The 20,173-nt window shown below is 45.1% G+C and overlaps 1 protein-coding gene across 1 annotated transcript in view; it reads left to right on the top strand.

Moving 5' to 3' along the window:
• LMCD1 (LIM and cysteine rich domains 1) overlaps positions 1 to 19,519 on the top strand; it is a 66,889-nt gene extending 47,370 nt beyond the window's left edge. Inside the window, exons 5-6 of the mRNA XM_007985091.3 lie at positions 16,813 to 17,028; positions 18,831 to 19,519. Of these exons, the coding sequence (XP_007983282.3) occupies positions 16,813 to 17,028; positions 18,831 to 18,989 (375 nt within the window). The 3' untranslated portion in view covers positions 18,990 to 19,519. The remainder of the gene's footprint in view (positions 1 to 16,812; positions 17,029 to 18,830) is intronic.
• The last annotated feature ends 654 nt before the right edge of the window (positions 19,520 to 20,173 follow it).

Genomic DNA, 20,173 nt, shown 5'->3' with positions numbered 1-20,173 from the left:
GTTGGTGAGGTACAAGCCGGTCTATAAAGAATATCTAGGGGCCATCCAAGCCTTCAGGCTTTGAAGGGAGGATGTATACCCCCTTAAAGAGGTGATCATTTGCAAAAAGAGCCAGGAGTTCAAGAAAGCACAGTACATTTAGAAGATTAAAAGAAGTCCCATGTGATTGGAAGTGTGGCATGCTTGGGGAGCTGGGGACACGAGGCTGGGAAGGGCAGCAGAGGCTGGATTTCTGGAGGGTTCATTCCTTCCATCAATTCATCAGTCAAATGCTGATTAGCTTGTATTAGCTGCTATGCCCCAGGAAATCAAACAAGCAGAGGACACTGTCCCCAAACTGCAGAATGCCATGAAGTTAGGACTTTATTCCAAAGGTCATGGACAGGCTTTTGGTCAGAGGTACATGGTCCATGCTGTGCTTGCAAAAGTTTCTTCTAGCAGTGTCTTAGTCCATTTTCTGTTACTTATAGCAGAATACCTGAAACTGGGTAATTTATAAAGAAAAGGAATGTATTTCATACATATGTGGAGGCTGAGAAGTCCAAGGCCGAGGGGCTGCATCTGGTGAGGGCCTTCTTTCTGGTGAGCACTCTCTGCAGAGTCCCGAAGTGGCTCAGGGCATCACATGGCAAGGGGGCTGGGTGTGCTAACTCAGGTCTCTCTTCCTCTTCTTAGAAGCCAGTCCCACTCATGTGATAACCCATTAATCTATTAAGCCATGAGTGGATTAATTCATTCCTGAGGGCCTGGGCCCTCACGACCCAATCATCTCTTAAAGGCCCCACCTCTCAATACTGCCATGCAGAGGATTATGTTTCAACGTGAGTTTTTGGAGGGGATGTTCAACCCATAGGAAGTGGCACTGTGGAAGAAGTGCTGTTGAGGAGTGAGCCACTGGGGGCCATTTTGAGAAAACAGAAAGGAGGAGCCAGCGCTGAGGAGATGAAACCTCACGGCTTGGTTTGTCTTAAACTACCCCACAGAAGGCGAAAGGAATGCTTGAGGCTAGTGTGCACTGCATTTCTGGTCCCCAGCCCCTGTTTTACCTTTTGCTCCCTCTGCCCCATCAACCAAGCGTCCTCATTTGTTTCTATGGCAATTAACTTTTGGAGATAGAAATCCCAGCACACGAGATCCCCAAGCACATTATCTACCTTGCTGAACAGACTGGCAGTCACCCATGAGCCAGGCGACCCAGGGAAATGCCAGCCCAAACGAAGCTGCCGCCACATCCAGAGAGGGTTGTACTCTTTCTCCCTTGGAGTCACTCAAGCTAATCATCCAAAACTTGCATCTTCCAACTCCAAGCCCCATCTTATTAGCACCATCTGGGATTGCCATCCAAGGAAGTGTTTTATCTGAGGACTCTAAGGCCAAAGAACAAGATTTATTTTCTCTACTACAGATTTGGCAGTGATGCATAAAAGGCCCATTTCTCAGGAAGAATACATGTCCTAGGGATGTAAAAAAGAAAAAAATATTAGATCTAGTTACCATGGTCTATAAACTGGTCTTCCCCGCCCCACCCTGATCCTGGCTTCTGTCCACCCTCAAATAGCTGTTTGTTCATAAACCCTAAATACTAGATAATTCCAAGTTGGAAGGAGACCTCTAAGTCGTTGTAGTATTTCCAAATCGCCATTCCCAAGAGACACGTGAATCTGACATCGTATTTTATTCTTGACTGAGCCTCGCATATTTGTTCAGCATTGAACAAAGGCAAAGGCAGCACGAGAACCCGGGTCCTTGCCTACAGTCAGTTTTAGGAAATAACTGTGACACTTGAGAAGCATTTAAATAGCAATACTAGACAGTAAATGGAAAAGGCCAAAGTCAGAAAATAAGTAGGGATTCCAAAGGAAGCCTTTATTGGTTGGACTGGGCTGGGCTAGCTGTGGGAGACAGACTTCTATGTCCCTGCCCCAACCACAATTTTAATTTAATTATTATGTAATTAGTGAATGAATGTATGTCATCCTCTGTAGATGCTGAGGTCTTGTTCATCTCTTTATTTGCAGTGGCTATCATTGATATACATAGCAGTTGCTCAATGAGTATGTGACCCATGAATGAAAGTTTGAACTTAAGCCTAAAAAATGGGATCTATTTGGAAGGGCAATTTGCCTAGGGGGACGGCACGATTCCAATTCCACATTTATTAAGCCCCTGCTCTGTGCCAAACACTATGCTCACACTGTCAGGGTCTATCTTTAATTCTCACAGTTGTCTGGTAGGGTGAATTTTACCAAATTCATTTTACAGGTGAGATTCAAAGATAACAGGTAACTTTTCTAAGATCCCATGGTTTCTATGGGGCAGAACCTGGATCCAATACCCTTTCTGTGATGCTAAGTTGTAAAACCCTGCTTGTTATTTGTTCCAGACAGGAAGAAGACTGTGTGCCCTTATTTAACTCCCTTTTCACCTCCTTGAAGCAGGGGAGTGAATCCTGATAAAGGTAGCTAGATAGGCTGACAGGCCACAGACAGTGTGTTCCCAGCAACCCCGCCATTAGGAGTGGGTATGGGCTGCACTCCCTGACCCGTCTGCCTTGCCTCACCAGCATTCACATCAAGTGGACGTGTGTGCTGGCCACCCTGTACGCTTGCGCCCTCTCCTTTCTCATAAAAGGGCAGCATAGAACAATTACCAGAGCCAAGCATCAGGCAGGAAGCCTGACTTCTGCTCCCCTGGTGAAGGGCAATGATTTTTGCAAGAAGTGGTCCAGGGATTCAACTTGAAAATAAAGGTGTGGGGAAGAAATTGTAGGACTCAGCCTGACACCCCAAAACCGAACAGAGATTTATGGGAGAAAAAATGAAGGGCAAAAAGAGAGACGTGAACATACGGGAACTGTAACACCTGCCTGTTTATCATCTTAATCGTGTTCATTGTGATTGTCGTTAGTGTCAGCAAGTCCGTGGGCATTGCCTGAACCAAGGACAGGACTAAGCAAATATCTGATTTAAAGCTTACAACTGCCCCAAGATGTGAAGTGGCTGTGCCTCCCCAGGCTGCTGGGCCTCAGAACTGGGATTCAAACGAACATCTGCCTAAAATCAAGTCTATGTTCTTTCTCATTTCCCAAAGCTTAAGCTTATTCCTAGGAGAGCTACCAGATATTTTGGACGGTAAAAGGATCATGTGGCTGGCTCAGGAGACATTAGAGTGAACATGAAACTACGTGAGTTTCTTTGCAGCAGGAGTGAAAGAAACTACATGGGTTTCTTTACAGAACTTCTCAGAGCCTTTAGTAGGCCAGTGCTGTGGTCCTTAAACTAAAATCACCTGGAAGGCTTGTTAAACTCCAGAAGCCTGGGTCCCACTTCCAGAGCTTCTTAGTAGTAGGTGTTGGGTGGAGCCTTTGCATGTGCATTGCTAACAAGTCCTTGGGTGATGCTGGTCTGGGGCTACACTTTGAGGACCGCTGCTAACAGTGTTAAAAAGTGCCTTAGCACTTTGGGAGGCTGAGACGGGTGGATCATGAGGTCAGGAGATCGAGACCATCCTGGCTAACACGGTGAAACCCCGTCTCCACCAGAAAAAAATACAAAAAATTAGCCGGGCAAGGTGGCGGGCACTTGTAGTCCCAGCTACTCGGAAGGCTGAAGCAGGAGAATGGTGTAAACTCGGGAGGCAGAGTTTGCAGTGAGCTGAGATCTGGCCACTGCACTCCAGCCTGGGCAACAGAGCGAGACTCCGTCTCAGAAAAAAAAAAAAAAGTACCTTAGATGTGAGCTCAGCAGAAATGATATCACCAATTTGGCCTATAGTGAGAGTCTAGATGGTAACATGGGCATTTTCCAGATGTATTTGGCCTCCTGGCTCTATGTATGTATGTATGTGTGTATTTTGAGATGGAGTCTCACTCTGTCGCCCAGGTTGGAGTACAGTGGCACGGTCTCAGCTCACTGCAAGCTCCGCCTCCCAGGTTCACGCCATTCTCCTGCCTCAACCTCCCGAGTAGCTGGAACTACAGGCACCTGCCACCATGCCCAGCTAATTTTTTGTATTTCTAGTAGACACGGGGTTTCACCATGTTAGCCAGGATGGTCTCGATCTCCTGACCTTGTGATTCACCTGCCTTGGCCTCCCAAAGTTATGTATGTATTTATTTATGTGGGATGGGGGGTGGATTACCCCAAGCGAGCCCACCTTTGAGAATGCTGCATAACCCTTCCTGTTGCTGGATCTGGAAGCACAGGTGCAGAATCTACCACACTATGCTCTGTACCCTATCTTGACGGCCCCCATCCCTGATGACACTAACTCTCTGCAATCTGAGGCCAGGGCCCCACTTTCCACTATACCCACCCCCCGACACACACCAGCTGTGAGCTCCCTCAGCTCCCTCCCACCTTGTCCACCTGCTGGGGGACATCCTTCCTCTGAGTCCTTGGGAGAGGACCTATCGGAGCAATGGCAGGGTCAGCCTGCCAAGTCCTCCCACCCAGCCCCCCCAACCCAACCATCCCCATTGGAGAATAATGTTCACACCAGCGGAGCGTTATTGCCAAAATGCCTGTGGGGAATTCCTACTAAGGGCCATGTTCTGAGTGAGCCCAGATAATAGGGGTGGCCAGGTTGCAGGACACACTGCCGTCTGAGCCCAGCCCACCTGCATGACCGGGACTGTCAGTTACATGATCTGAACACAGTGAGCAGATTCTGACCCCAACCCCAGCTTCCCAACCCCAGGCCAGCAGACGGGCCCTACTGACAGGACAGGGCCACCTAAAATTAGCCTTGGCACCTCTGTCCACTTCAGAAATGAACGAAAAGCTGTGGCTGTCCATGCCTACCTCAGGGCAGTCCTCTGAAAGTGTTATTATTACACTGAGGTTAGGAGAGGCAGGATATCATGGGAAGTTCCTCCAGCCACCAAGTTGTCAGAGTAATCCTTCTTCATGGGGCAATACCAAGCCTGAAAAATCCTGGTCCCAAATGCTACTGCACCCGCTGTCACCCCTGAAGAAGTGAGCCCTTTTCAATCAGTGAGGCCAATACAATTCAAAAATATTTAGTCTCCGTCTCTTTTCCTCGCTTATCCCATTGTGCGGGGATGGAGGGTAGGAAAGAAGACAAGATGAGAATCAAGGGAAGAAAGGGGAAACTGTGAGCCTGCAGCAGGCACTGTGCAAGGTCTCAATCTCTTTATTTTTTATTTTTCTGGATACACGGCTCTCACTCTCTCACCCAGGCTGGAGTGCAGTGGCAGGATCATAGCTCACAGCAGCCTCAAACTCCCAGGTTCAAACCATCCTCCTGCCTCAACCTCCCAAGTAGTAAACCTCTTTGACTATTTGTAACAACCAGCGAGAGAGGTTGGGGTTGTTATACCCATTTCACAGATGAGGAACCTGGGGCACAGTGAGGTTACCCCACTTGCTGATGAAAGTGGGGCTTCGGTTCAATCCCCAGTCCTTCTGCTTCAGTGGCAGAATGTAGTCTGAAGCCGTCTTGGGGTGGGGCCTCAGCAGGGTGGGTCCAACCATGCCACGGGGTATATATGTGAGTGTTTAGGTTCTCCAGGGTGGGCAGCAGTGTTTGGGGTAACTCGCAGCTCAGCCCACTAAGCATTTGGGAGCCTCTTATCTGCATACTGAGAACAATGAAAGAACTCCCCTATCCACCTCCAGTTCCACCCACTGTGGGTTCTTGTGGGCCTTTTGAGTATCAGAGATCTCCATGGAGCTGCTGACTCCAGCAACCTGGACCCGTCGTACTCACCAGGCTGGTGGGAGTCCCTCGCGCACTCTCCAAGCCCTGCACTCCCCACCTGGATGGAACTGATGGGCCCCTGAGCTGGGTGGGCAATGATCTTAATGTTCTGACTGTTAGCAGCTCCACCAAGCCATTGCCCTGCATTTAGAGAGCTCGCTGAATATTTTCTCAGAAATTAAATACACAGATTTCCCGGGCATGGTTATTTTGCCCAGGAATTTCCGCCTTTCTCCACACCCCAAACTTGTAACTGAAGAAAGGGGAAAGAAAGCCAGAACACAGCCTTTAATGTGATCTCTACTCTAGCATTTACCATTCCTATCGGGCGCCTCCCCGTCTTGCCCCTTCCCCAACCACTCCTTTCTCAGGCCAAGTGACTGCCCAAAAAGAGCAAACTTAGGAGGATGACAGTCCATTGAGAGAAGTGAAGATGTTCCCCACAGTCATAAAAACGTGTGAATATGGTTCTAAATCATCCTCCAGGATGCTGGGAGCACAGTCTGACCCCTCTGCCCCATTTCCCCACAAGAATGCTGAGAGGAGGACAGGAGTCCTCCGTCCCCTCCCTCCCCGCCAAAGTTCTGCCTCTCAGATGGAAACTTACAGCAGCTGGCGGCTCAGCCCAACCCCAGCCCCAGTAGAGGGACATATTTGTGGGCAAGGGACTTCCAAGTCTTTGTCTAAGCAGATGTTTGGCTTGTGGGCTCGGCAGGCGGGCTGGCTGGCTTTCCTGCCAGCTCCACTTGGGAATTTGAAACTGCCACTCCTCCCCACTTAGTGAGCCCCATCTGAGCTGGAGGACAGGAGGGTAAGAGGCCCAGAGACAAACCTGGGGTCATTCACCCAGAGGAATCCCTGCTCCCCACAGTCCCACCACCCGTGGCTCAGGCATCATGGGCAGGGGCCTGGGGGCAACTGCAAAATCACTATGGTTACCAGCTTCTTGACATCTGCCTGCCTCTTGCTTTGCAGTGGAGATACTTTAGTGACTTTCAGGGAGATCTTTTTTTTTCCCAAAGAAACTTCCCTTTCTCCCACTTTTTATACTATAAATACTTTCCCATGTTGCCACATGTCCTTCATGAGCTTTTTTTTTTTTTTTTGAGTGGGCTGCATATTATTCCATTGACTAAAACAGGGATTGGTAAACTTTTTCTGTACAGGGCATGTAGTGAATATTGAAGGTTTTTCAGGCCACATGGTCTCTGTCACAACTAATTACCAGAGCTCTTGAAGCACTAAAGCTGCCATAGGCAATATCTAAACAGATGATCGTGGCTGTGTTCCAATCAGACTGTATTTACAAAAACAGGTGGTGGGCTGGATTTGGCCCACAGATGGATGCAGTTTCCTGACCCCTGAACTAGAAGAATCATAAAGAATGGTTTTAGCTTTTTATTAATCTCTTTGGTTTTACTCAATTTTGTTTTGCTAATATGGGTTAAGTGATGACGATGATGTTGATGCTGTCATCTCCCATTCATTGACTACCTAGGTTGTGCCAGGCACTGTGCCAGAGATTTTGCATGTTGTTTTACTTAATCCTAAGAACTATCCTACAAAGTATATCATCCTCCTTTTTACAGACAAGGGAATTAAGAGACACTCTTAACAAAGTTAAACAGTGTTTTCAAACTTCAGGTCACAATCCATCAGTAGGTAATACATCAATTTAGTGGATTACAACAAGAATATTTTTAACTGAAAAGGGGAGAGTGTTTCAGGAGTAGTAAATATTTTTCTAAGAAGCTTTTTTTTTCAAGAGTGTGTGTGTGTGTTGGATCAGGACATGACATGTATTTCCCACTGTGGATCACAGACAAAAACAAAAATTTCAAAAAACAAAGCTGAGGAAATTGTCTAGTCACCTAGATGGTGAGTAGTTAATGCAGAACTAGGATCCAGACCTGCCTCACTCCAAACCTGACACAGACTCTAATTAACAGATGCTCCCATCTCCGGAGCATCCACACAGTTGTAAGCCCTGGGCAAGGCCATTGCAATGGGAATGAACACATCTGAGACTCTGTCCCTGCTCAGCTGTGGACCAAGCAGCCTCTTTTTGCAAGGAGCCAGTCCTTGGGCCCATGCTTGTCAGAGCTGGATTTGAGAACAACCCACACTGATGTTCTCTTACACGTGTAGCATTTATGAAGACTTTCCATCTCCCTCACTTCATCACATAACTAGGGAGGGAAATTCAGTTAGAGATGCTTGGCAGAGAGACCCATAATGGATAACCTGCCCGAAGAAACATAAGGTGAAGGGATCAGTTAACAGTAGTGACAACCAACATCAGGGTAAGACATTTCCTATGAGCCAGGGCCTGCTTCTGTGTGCTACAAATGAGAAAACTGAGGTTCAGAGGGTTGGATGATTTGTCCAAGAGCTTCAGCAGTGATGAAACCATGGCATGAACCGTGTTCCAAAGCACATGACCCAAACCGTTGCCCACCCACCCTGCACATTCTGCACCATAGGGAGCCTTGGGAAGACTGTACAGTGTGGGGAAACAGAACTTAAGAGAGCTAAGGATGCCAGAAATGATGTTAGACTACAAAAGAAAGAAACACACCCATAAAAACCTCTGGGATACATGAGGCTGCAAAGCAAAGATGGTAAATAGTCACCATAAGAGGAAATGGGGAGATGCTGTTTATAAATAAATTATTGAGTATTTGTGTTGGAAAGAACTCAGTGCCTGAATTCAAGGCCCTTGTGTTAATATTTACTGTATTGTAGTAGTGAGATTTCCACGAGGCATTCTGGGTTTAGACTGGGTAGGCCTTTGGATAAGGGCCTTTCAGAGGAAAACAACACAATTCAGACAGAATTTCTGGCAAACCCGAGACAGAGATTATTGCTGATTTAGAGCCTTCTCCATATCTGCTGATCCCTCTCTGAAGGCCAACACAGTTCATTCCTCAGAGACAGTTCTTCAGCTGAGTAACCCTTGGCCACTGTCCCGAGTCTGCTGTTGCCTAAAACACTTTGTGTCTTGGTTACTCCCATTTCAGAAACCTTAATAATTCTGCATGTACACATTTGATGTTTCCATCACCTAGGGCTGCATATCAAAGCATCCCAAGGCATATGGCTGAAACCAACATCTATTTTGCTCACAAATCACCATTTTGGCAGGGCTCAATGGGGACAGCTTGTCTCTGTCCATTCGCTGTCATTTGGAGGAGCTTGCAGGCAGGAGGCTGGAATCACCTGAAACTCATTCACTCATATGTTTGGGCTAGAGCCTGGGAAGACACACACAGCTGGGACCCTCCCTTGACCTCTGCAAGGTCTCTCCACGTGGTTGCTCTCAGATGGAAGCTTTGGGATACCAAGATTCTTTCCTGTCAGCTGAAGGCTCCCAAGGTGTGTGTACTGAGAGAGAGAGCCCAGGGGAAAATATTGCCTTTATTACTACCCTGGGAGCTGCATAGCATCACTTCATCCATGTTCTGTTCTATAGAATCGAGTCACTAAGGTGGGACTATATTCATGGAAAAGAAATTAAATTCCATGTTGGTTGGAAGGGTATCCAAGAAATTTGCCAACATAGCTTAAACACACCATGGCTGAGGGAACCCCACAACCCTGCAGGGTCTTAACTTTTGAGCAGCTGAATCTAAAATGTTCTGCAGCTTTCTTGAGGCAGATGTTTACAAATTGCAAAGACCCCAATATTCAAAATCTTTCATTTCAATTAAGAATCTTGTGCCATTAGAATAAGGAACAAGGCAACACTTTATTGGCACGGGGAGAAACTTCCCATTTGTTCTACTTCTGAAAGGTGTGTTTCACACATCCTCTACCCAGGTGGGAAATAGTCTCCAAACAAGGTCACATGACAGATGTTGGAAGCGTTCTCATGAGCAAACTCCAATCTTAGATAGTTGGGAACATGAACAGGAAACAACTGATATGCTAATTATAAAGTATTCTTCTCCATGCCTTTTACCATAGTCCCAAAGAACTTTCATTTGACCATACTAGCTCCTTAATAGGGGAAGTAGCCTGAGAATGGCCTCATTGGTCTTTCTTAAAAATAGTGTTGAATTTAAACATCCCAGGAATTCAAATGAGCCTTTGTTGTAACTGAACTGAATTGGTGATATCAGTTTTGCTGAGCTTATGTATAAAGTTATTTTTAAACAGTCTATAACAGCGGTTCTCAAAGAGTGGCCCCGACCACACCAGCATCCCCTAGGAATTTGCAAATTCTTGTGCCCCACCCCAGATCTACTGTATCAGACACTGTGGGAAGGTGGTGGCGAGGGGGGGAGCAGAGATATGTTTTAACCAGCCATCTAGGGGATACTGAGGCAGGCTCAACCCTGAGAACCACATCAGGGTGCCTGCCAGTGCTCCCCAGACCAATCCAGGTGCATTTCTATCCCTCTCCCTTCCCCTACTTTCATGTCAATTCCCATTTGGTAATGTGGAGTGGGGAGCCCCATTGACATATCATGGTGTTACCCGATGGGGTGTAGTTTGGTGAACTGACACGAAGTCCCTTTTGCGTGGGAGGGAAAGAGCTGGAAATTTCATTCTGTAGAACTGAGAAGCCGGACAGACAACTCACTTTGTATTCAGACAGCCCTGGCCAAAGAGTTTACAGTTCCCAGCTCTGCAGGAGGGAGGGTGAAAATAAGTAGACAGTAGACTGTCTCCAGGGGCGGGATCAGATATGGGGAGGAGCAGGTCCTCTAAGCAGAGGATGAGTGGAACTGAGTCTGGAGCAGTGGCAAATGATGAAAAACTCACACGACTCGATTCTCTGGCCTTGCACAGATGGAGATAACTGACAGGGGATAAAACAGAGCTCATCAGTGGCAGGAATGACCTCCTGCTAGTCTACATGCCCTTGGTATCATGGAAGGAAATCTAGGCTTCCAAACCTGCCTTCAACATGTCTTTGTCATTTTAGGAAAGTGATTTAATCCCTCCGGGCTTTACATTTCTAGCCTGCAAGGTGGATAGAGGTAAGGAATAGACGAGATTTTAGCAAATCATTATTGAGCCCTTAGAAAGTCCAAAAACTCCGTTATGTCATTTAACCCACACCACAATCCTATGATGTTGCTATCATTACGATCGCCATTTTACAGGTGAAAAAATAGAGGCACAGATAAGTTAGTTCATTTGCCCAAGGTCACACAGCTATGAACCCAGGCAGCCTGACTTGGTATCTCCCCTCTCAGCCACCTGTTGCAATTTAGAAATTGCAAACCTTGCTACAAAAGATTGTAGGAGAGACTAAGTTTGTGCAGAGAAAGGGCCAGGATGATGAGACCCAAGTAGGCTGGGCATTCTGACTCTCAGCTGCTAGCTTGTTTCTGGTGGCTGAGGGACCACCAGATGATAGATCCAGGATATCCTCAGATCTCTCATCCTTTGAGATGACTGGGTTAAGGACACAGAAAATGGCTCAGAGGCAAGAAGAGCACATTTCATCCTGACACATGTTGAGAGGGCTCCTTACCCAGACATCTTGTTTTCATAGAGTGATAGTGACACTGTTTGCTTAAAAGGGCCGGCTACTGGTAGAAACCGGGCCAAGAGCCAGGGATGCTAGGGAGAACAGTGAGGGAAGAAACACTCCTCCAAGAGGGGCTTCAGAAAGTGCTTTCCAACAGACGAGAAGGTTGCCAACAAGCCCTGTGAACAAGAATTTTCCTTCTTTCCTTCATACTGCTGCCAGAATATCTCCCTACAGTGCAAATTAGAACCTTGAACTCCTCATCTCAAGAACCAGTAATGGGTTAGGTGCAGTGGCTCACACCTGTAATCCCAGCACTTTAGGAGGCCAAGGTGGGAGAATCCCTTGAGCTCAGGAGTTCAAGACCAGTCTGGGTAACGTAGTGGGACCCCGTCTCTACAAAAAATGTAAATATTTTTTAAATGTCTTTAAAAGAACCAGTTGTGTCTCCCCATTGCCTCCAGAGTGAAGTCCCAACCCATAACCTGGGTTCAAAGTCACCCATGATCACCCTAAACTGCCTTTTGGACCTGATATCCCCCTTCTTCCTTCAGTGTATCATCAGGGTGCCTGCCAGTGCTCCCCAGACCAATCCAGGTGCATTTCTATCCCTCTCCCTTCCCCTACTGTCATGTCAATTCCCATTTGGTAATGTGGAGTGGGGAGCCCCATTGATATATCATGGTGTTACCCGATGGGGTGTAGTTTGGTGAACTGACACAAAGTCCCTTTTGCGTGGGAGTTAAAGAATGGAAATTTCATTCTGTAGAACTGAGAAGCCAGACAGACAACTCACTTTGTATTCAGACAGCCCTGGCCAAAGAGTTTACAGTTCCCAGCTCTGCAGGAGAGAGGGTGAAAATAAGTAGACGATGATTGGTCACTGGTTTTTTGTCTAGACCCCCTGATGGGCTCCAGGCCAGCTGAATCTCAATCATGTGAAGAGAAACAGGATTTTCATTTGGGCGAAAAACTCACACCCTTCATTCTTGGGGGCGTAACTGAAACCACAGATCTAGCATGTTCTAAGGAACATTATCAGGCACAGTCAGGATCCAGTTCAAGATATATCCAGTTAACCAAACACATTCCTTATATAGGCAGTCATTCAAGACCTCCTATGCTCAGAAACTGCTATCAGTACATGGACATTCTTTGTTATTCAGTGTTTTTTTTTTTTTCTAATTTTCACCATTTTAATGTTTATTTCCTCTCCAATATATAAAAGTATATTAAGTATGCTATCAAAGTATATAAGTTAAGAATAGTAAGTGTGCAGACTCTTATACGCTTCCCTGTCTTCACATGGCAGAACAATAAATATTTCTATTTTGGCTGAAACATAGTTGATACTAAGTTTAAATTAGCATCTAAAGCCAGGGTCAGCAAACACGTTCTGTGGACGGCCAGGTGGTAAATATTTTAGGAGATGTGAGCCAAGAGCCAAAATTGCAATATCATGTGGGCACTTTATGTAACAAGAGAGGAAACAACTTTCCTTGGGTTTTTTAAATGAAATTCAAAAGATAATAATTGAGCACAGGGGTTTTTTTCAATATAGGTCTACTAATGACAAAAGTAGAATTCTTTCTTGAGAGAAAACATTTCACTGAATTGGAGGGCAAACGTAAAATCCAGTCTTCATTCTCATGGGGCTTGCAAGAACAGACAGTGGCTGGGTTTGGCCACAGGCTGTAGCTTACTGACGCCGGATCTCAAGGCCACATGATGGAGTAGAAAGAACTTTGGCTTTGGAGCCAGGTTTGGCCTCTGTTCACATCCTAGCTTTGCCTCCCATCAGCTGTGCATTACTGAGCAAATCACTGAATCTCCCTGAACTTCAGTTTTGCCATTTCTAGGAGAGAAGATAATGATTTTCTGAATAGAAAAATAACTCTAGAAGGAGAAATAACTCTCTTGGGTTTATGTAAGGGGTAATAGTAACAAGAGCAAAGCCCTGAGCACAGTGCTGGATGCAGACACGCCGTAGGGACATGACAGACATTGTCGTCTCCATCATCATTATCGGGGCTTACAGCAGCAGGGGATAACTCTAAAATGGCTCAAAAGATTGTGTGGATTGAGAATGTCAAGCTCCCATTCTTTAGAGGATTAGAATGGGCAAGTTATAAATGTGCAATGGATGGATACCTGAATGAACCAGTGAATGAATGAACATTTGGCAACTTTCGCTGCTCCTGGGAACTGGCATAAGACAGAAATCTAGAGCTCTCACAGAGAACTTCTCCCAGGCACACTCACCCTCTCCACAAAGCCCTAATCCTAACTGAAGCTGAGGAGCAACATGAGTTGAGGTCCACCTTGTCATGGTTTCTGAGCAGGCCAGTGAAAATGTTACTGGCAGTAAAAGACAGATGAAGGAGCCCCACATGGAAAGAGAATGACAAGCAGCTAGGCACTGGCTGCCCTAACTGCTGAGAGGCCCTGTAGGGAAGCTGCCTCTCACCTTTAGCCGTTGGGCATGCTGCTCCTTTGCCATGCCAGAATGCATGCTCCTGGGAGCCTTCCTAGCCCTTCAGACAATTCCCTGAGTTTAGTCTCCCCACCCGACCCAGCTCAGTTCCCATAGAAAGTCACAGAGCCAAAGGCGGCAGTTTGAATCCCAGCTTGTTTCTTGGCTGTGCCCCCCTTCACAAGCTCTTTTGTCTCCTTGGGCCTCACTGGTCTTATCTATAAAATGAGTGCATTTCCTATATACCTGCATCTCCTATCCAGAGGACTGCTGTGAGGTAGATAGGAATGTGGTTGATCCCTAGCCCCTTATCCCTCAGAGAGGCCTCTCCTGCTAAGGTGGTCCCTGCCATCCACCCCACAGTCACTCTCCATTCCCTTACTCTGTGATTGTTTTCCTAGTATTTATCACACTCCATGATTATCTCATCTGTTTGTTTATATCTTTATTTTCTGCCTCCGTACACACACAGCCCCAGTTTCCCTGAAGGCTACGGCATTATATGCCTGGGTCACTGCTGTATCCCTAGGATCTAGTCCAGGGCCTAGCACATAGTAGATGCTCGGTAAACAGGGATGAGCCCCTGAAAGGCAAGAGTGTTCTGAAAACTCCCAAGAACTTTCCACAACTGTCTCTGGAGCCCAACTCTCTGCTGCACTTAGTCTAAACCTGTCTCTAAGGTGCAGACAGATGCATCATCTGCTAGTGTCTTCCACATTCATCTGTTGTCCCCTAAGTAGGAAGTATGAGGTTGGAGGGCAGAGGTTTCCAAATATTCATTGTTGATCTACTATGTCCCTGGCACTGGGGAGATGTGAAAGCAAGCATAGTTGAATGTGGCTCCTGCCCCCAAGGTACTTCCATCTAGTGTAGAAAGAACATGTATCAAATAACCATACAGAGAAAGGTAAGCAGAGAAGCTTTAGTATGGACTTAATTGCCCATGGAAGGAGGTCAGAGAAGATTTCCCAGAACAAAAGATCTTTAAGTCTGAGTTCTGAAGAATGAAAGGGAGTTAATCAAGCAAACAGGAATGGGAACAATGTACCAGACATCCTGAACAGCAAGGGGAAAGGCCTCATGGCAGGGTGGAGCATTCCTTCATTCAACAACTATTGATGGGGAATTTATGTGTGCGGGGCCCAGTAGAGGGTCCTGGGTCAGAGTAGCAACCAAGCAGCCTCTCTCTGCCCTCCGCAGCTAGCCACTTAGTGGAGGGAACAGATATAAATTAGATAATTCCATAGGTATTTTAAAAATAATGTTAGCTAACATGCATGGAGTCCTTTTGGGGGGTCTGCCAAAATCATGCATGGGTTCCAAATAACATGTAGATACTTGGCCCTGGAGGAGTTGAAGCACTCTTTAAACATGGAGAGCTTAGTGACTTCCTTCCAAAGAGGATAGTATGGAAAGGCAGAGAAGAGTCACTTTACAGTGGAGAATCTGACAAACACTGCCTCCACCAGAAGGTCAAGATCAACCTCAATGGTGATGAGTGAGGGCGACAGTATGTACCGTTGGTAGGATGTGATGAGAGGAGCAGTTTGCCTCGTGATCTTCCTCCCAATGTAGTCATCATAGTAACATCAGGCAAATCCCAACCGAGGGACATTTTACAAAACACCTGACCAGTACTCCTCAAAACTGTCATGGTGGCCAAAAACGAAGTCTGAGAAACTGCCCCAGCCAGGAGGAGCCTCAGGAGACATGACAATTAAATGTAATGTGGGATCCTGGAATAGAAAAAGGACATTGGGTAAAGTTTATGAACACCTGAATAAAGTGTGGACTTTAGTTAATAATAGCATATCAATATTGGTTAATTATGACAAATATACCTTATTAATGTAAGATGTTAAGAACTCAAGAAACTGAGCATGGACTATATAGAAATTCTCTACTGTTTTTGCAATTTTTCTGTAACTCTGTAACTACTCAAATATTATTATTATTATTATTATTATTATTATTATTATTATTGTTACTGTTATTTGAGACAAGGTCTCACTCTGTCACCCAGGTCAGAATGCAGTGGCACGATCATAGCTCACTGCAGCCTCGAACTCCTGGGCTCCAGCAGTCCTCCCGCCTCAGCCTTCTGAGTAGCTGGGATTACAGACGAGCACCACCACAATTGGCTAATTTTTAATTTTTTTTTGGTTGAGATGGGGTCTTGCTGTGTCACCCAGACTGGTGTCAAAATCCTGGCCTCAAATGATCCTCCTACCTCAGGTTCCCAAAGTGCTAGAATTAAAGGCATAAGCCACCACTTCTAGCCAAAAATATTGCTTATTAAATATTATTTAAAACTATTCATGCATGGGTAAAAGATCCATTCAAAGTGCAAGGTAAACAAACAGGTTTTAATGTAACCAAGTATGAAAGATTCATTGATGTGCTTTCAGATTTCACACTGCAACTAACTTGAGAAACTATCCTCTGTCAAATTTTAATATAATATCAAAGAAGAATATCCACAGTTATCTGGAAGGGCTTTTAAAATGCATCTCCCTCCTTTTTCCAACTTTATGTCAGTGTGAGTTCAGATTTTCTTCATATATTTCAACCAAAACAACAGCGTGCAAAAGATGGGCTGCAGAAGCAGTTATGGGAATCCAGCAGTCTTCTGCAAGTCATTGAAGAGATTTGCAAAAATGTAAAACAATGTCTTAAAATTTTCTTACTACTTTTTTTTGTTTTGAAACATACAGTTATTTAGTAACAAATATGTATGTTAATGTATTACAGGTTTAGTATTGTCATTTTTAAATGAAAAAATAAATATTTAAATTGTTCTCAGTTTTAATTTCTCTTATGGTAAATATCAATAGCTATTACCCACATGAACAAAAACTCTGTGGGGGTCTTGATAATTTTTAAGAGTATAAAGGGTACTGTGACCAAACAATTTGGGAATCACTGTGCTAAATAAATTATTTAGTCCTCATGAATAGCCTGTTAGGTAGGCAATATTATTGTGCCGCTTTGCAGATGACAAAACTGAGGCATGGAGAGGTATAGTGACTCGCCCAAGGTTACCCAAGAAGTAGAGAGACTGGAGCTGGAATTCGAACCCATGTCACTGTGCTCTCCTGACTTCCTTGTCTCCTGTGGTCCTTCCCCATCGTTCCAGGTCTGCGAACTCTGCAAGGGAGTGGCCCCTCCTGACAGCCCCGTGGTCTACTCGGACAGGGCAGGTTACAGCAAGCAGTGGCACCCCACCTGCTTTGTGTGTGCCAAGTGCTCCGAGCCGCTGGTGGACCTCATCTACTTCTGGAAGGATGGTGCACCCTGGTGCGGCCGCCATTACTGCGAGAGTCTGCGGCCCCGGTGCTCCGGCTGCGATGAGGTGGGAGATAGTGGCTAGATGGATTGGGGGGCTTGAGGGACACTGCTGAGGGTAAGAGCCCAGAGGCCAAGAGGAGTATGGCTTTGTGGATAATGTGTTCTACAGATTGGGAAACTGAAGTCAGGCCTCACTGCATGCTCTCAACCTTCATTTTCTCATCTGCAAAATGAGACAGAAAACCATGGGGTTGTTGGGAGGGGTCAGACACAGTGCCAGTGAATCTTGTCCTCGGCATAATACCTAGCACTTAGTAAGTACTCAGAACATACCAGGGTGAACCAGGAGGCATTGCCCATGTTCAAACCTGTATCTGCATCTGTTATTATTATTATAGTCATGTGGCTACCTAACTCCGGAGCCTCAGTTGAGCCTCAGTTTTACTACTTATGAAATAGGGATGAGACCAGCACCCATCCCATAGAGTGGCTATGAGGATAAATGAGATAATGCATGAAAATGCTTGCCACAGGGCCTGACCTAGGAACTTATACATGGTAGCAGCTGTTAGTCTTAACGATAATATACTATAACATAATATGAGATTTAACATTAATGTGACACGATACAATACAATATGATAGAGATGCTATGAAAGGGATTCAAGTCTCTCAAACTGGTTTGACGAAAGTAACTCTCAGGTGTATTAACAATGACAATACTAATTATGATCATAGTAAGTACTGTTTGCATGCCTTTGGTTGCAGGCAATATACTGACTTCATCTTTGGCAAGTATGAAGGTTAGAAATGCCTTCTTTATATTGAACCAACACCTATTTTCTACCACCTTCTATGAATTGGTCACCACATGAAGTTAAGACCCTGTAGTTCTCTTACCTAATAACTCTGTTATTAAGTGATATTAAGAAGGAAAAGAACTGTCACAGCCCTGCCCTGGAGCCTAATTTTTGAGGTGACAACAGTATATGCACAATAACAATTCTCCATCATTTATTAGGAGCTTACAGTGGGTCAGTAATTTGCTACATACTTTATGTACAACATGCCATTTATATCACAACAATCCTTTAGGGAGAGATAAGCATGATTTTTTCTCATTTCATATTTAAGAAAAGTGCAGCTCTGAAAGGTCAATGCTAATCAGATATCCCTGACTTTGTGTCAGTCAACATTCTAAGCCTTTCATATGTAGTTGGCCATTTGGAAATCATGGAACTTTATGGTATGGAAAGTATTTGTATCCCCATTTTACAGATGTGGAAGCTGAGGCACAGGGTGATTAAGTAATTTGCCCAAAGTCACAAAGCTGGTAGATGTCTTAAGTGAAAACTCATACCCAGTTCCTGTTTGACTCCAATACTAGAAGGCCCATTAAACATTATGCTCCTCTACACTTCCTGAGCCTCAGGGGATCCTTACCGTGTGTCTATTCTAAGAGTCACTTCGTTCCAAGCCCAAGTGACCCTCTGTACTCTTGCTCTTGATGATTGGCCATTGGCAGCTTATCTTTCCCTAAGCTTTCTTCACCAGGGTGTGTAATCCCACCTTGGAACTAAACTTTAGATTTGGCCCAAAGAGTATCACAGATGCTAGATAAGTAAAACCTGCCTGTGGTGGAGGAATTTTTTTTTTTTCCATCTGAGAAGCTAAGATACAACCACAACCTTCACCAAATACAATCCTTACTGCCTCAAATTTATGCCAGATTTTTCCACTAAGGCTTTTAAAGGTTAAAACAAGAATAGGATGGGATGAACCACCACCCTATAACTTGTCCTAGATATACCATCTCTACCTAGGGACAGAAACTGAGTCATGCATTTCTCCTGCTTCCCTTCCCAGATAATATTCTCTGAGGACTACCAGCGTGTGGAAGATCTGGCCTGGCACCGGAAGCACTTTGTCTGTGAGGGCTGTGAGCAGCTGCTGAGTGGCCGGGCGTACATTGTCACTAAGGGTCAGCTTCTGTGTCCAACTTGCAGCAAGTCCAAACGCTCCTGAAGGGCTGCCCACTCACAGCCAGAATCCACAGGATCCCACTGAGAAGGAGAGCCAGGTGTGCTGAGACCATCCTAAGGGGCCCACATGACAGCAAGCAAGTGACATAAACAGTGATTTGCTTTTCAGTGAGAATATATATATCATATGTTATATATATTCTAGGATGATATATATATATTCTAGGTTGGGTGGTGATAGATCCTTGAGGGTCAGTAGTTTCAAAACCATAAATATTCTAAATCCTAGGATGGAGTTCCTTTTCTTTCTGTTGTTTCCCAGCTACAACCAACTAAAGACACAAATGGCGTTCTGCAAGGGGACTCTGGGAGGAGTTTTCCAGAATGCAATTCCGTGTGAGCAAATCGCATAGCTGTAGAATGTGCGTGCTTTTTTGTGGACACAGGAGCTCCTCCAGGAGCAGGCTGGGATCCCAACTATCGCTTGTTGCCTCTTTTCAAGTGGAATTTGAATTTTAAATAAAGAACATTTTTGGCATGATAAACATATCAATAAAAGTTTTGTGAATTCCACATACACCCTTATCTAATTATTTACACCATGGCAGTGATTCTGCAACATCTATTTAACCCCACGACCCTGAATGCCAATGCTGGCAGAAAATATGGTAAAATACTAATGAGCCTCTCTATCAATGTATCTCATCAGACTTCCACTGGGAGTGTAGGCTTTGGGACAGAACCCCGCCCCATCTACCTATTCGAGATACTCCCAGATCACTAATGTAACAAAGGTGTCATGGTTTATGGTACACTAAAAAGTGGCCTGCTGGGAACCGATGAGCTTCTCTTTAGCCAGGTGCCTGACTCAGCTGCCCTCAGAGCCCAGGCAGATCGTGAATGAACCCCTCTGGAAATAAGACCAGTACTGGGGAGCCGCTGAACAGGGGCCACCTAAGCTCCAGCAATGGGTGCCACATGGGACGTGGTGACTAATGTGGGCAGATCTTTAAAAATACAGCACTTTTTCAAATGCCAAAATAATGGGAAATAAAATTTTTTTCAATAAAAATTAACCTAAAAAATTAATGCCACTTTTATGAGAAATCTCAATTTTTAATGTTGCCAACTAAACATTGAATGAGTTAAGTAGAATAGGTCTTTGGGCCAAATTGTATCTCCATTTTATGGTCTCTCTGAACATTTTCAGCTCTTAAATTAATTTCT

The sequence above is a fragment of the Chlorocebus sabaeus genome, chromosome 22 (genome assembly GCF_047675955.1).
Source record: "Chlorocebus sabaeus isolate Y175 chromosome 22, mChlSab1.0.hap1, whole genome shotgun sequence".
Lineage (NCBI taxonomy): Eukaryota > Metazoa > Chordata > Mammalia > Primates > Cercopithecidae > Chlorocebus > Chlorocebus sabaeus.
This window is presented reverse-complemented; position numbering and strand designations above follow the sequence as displayed.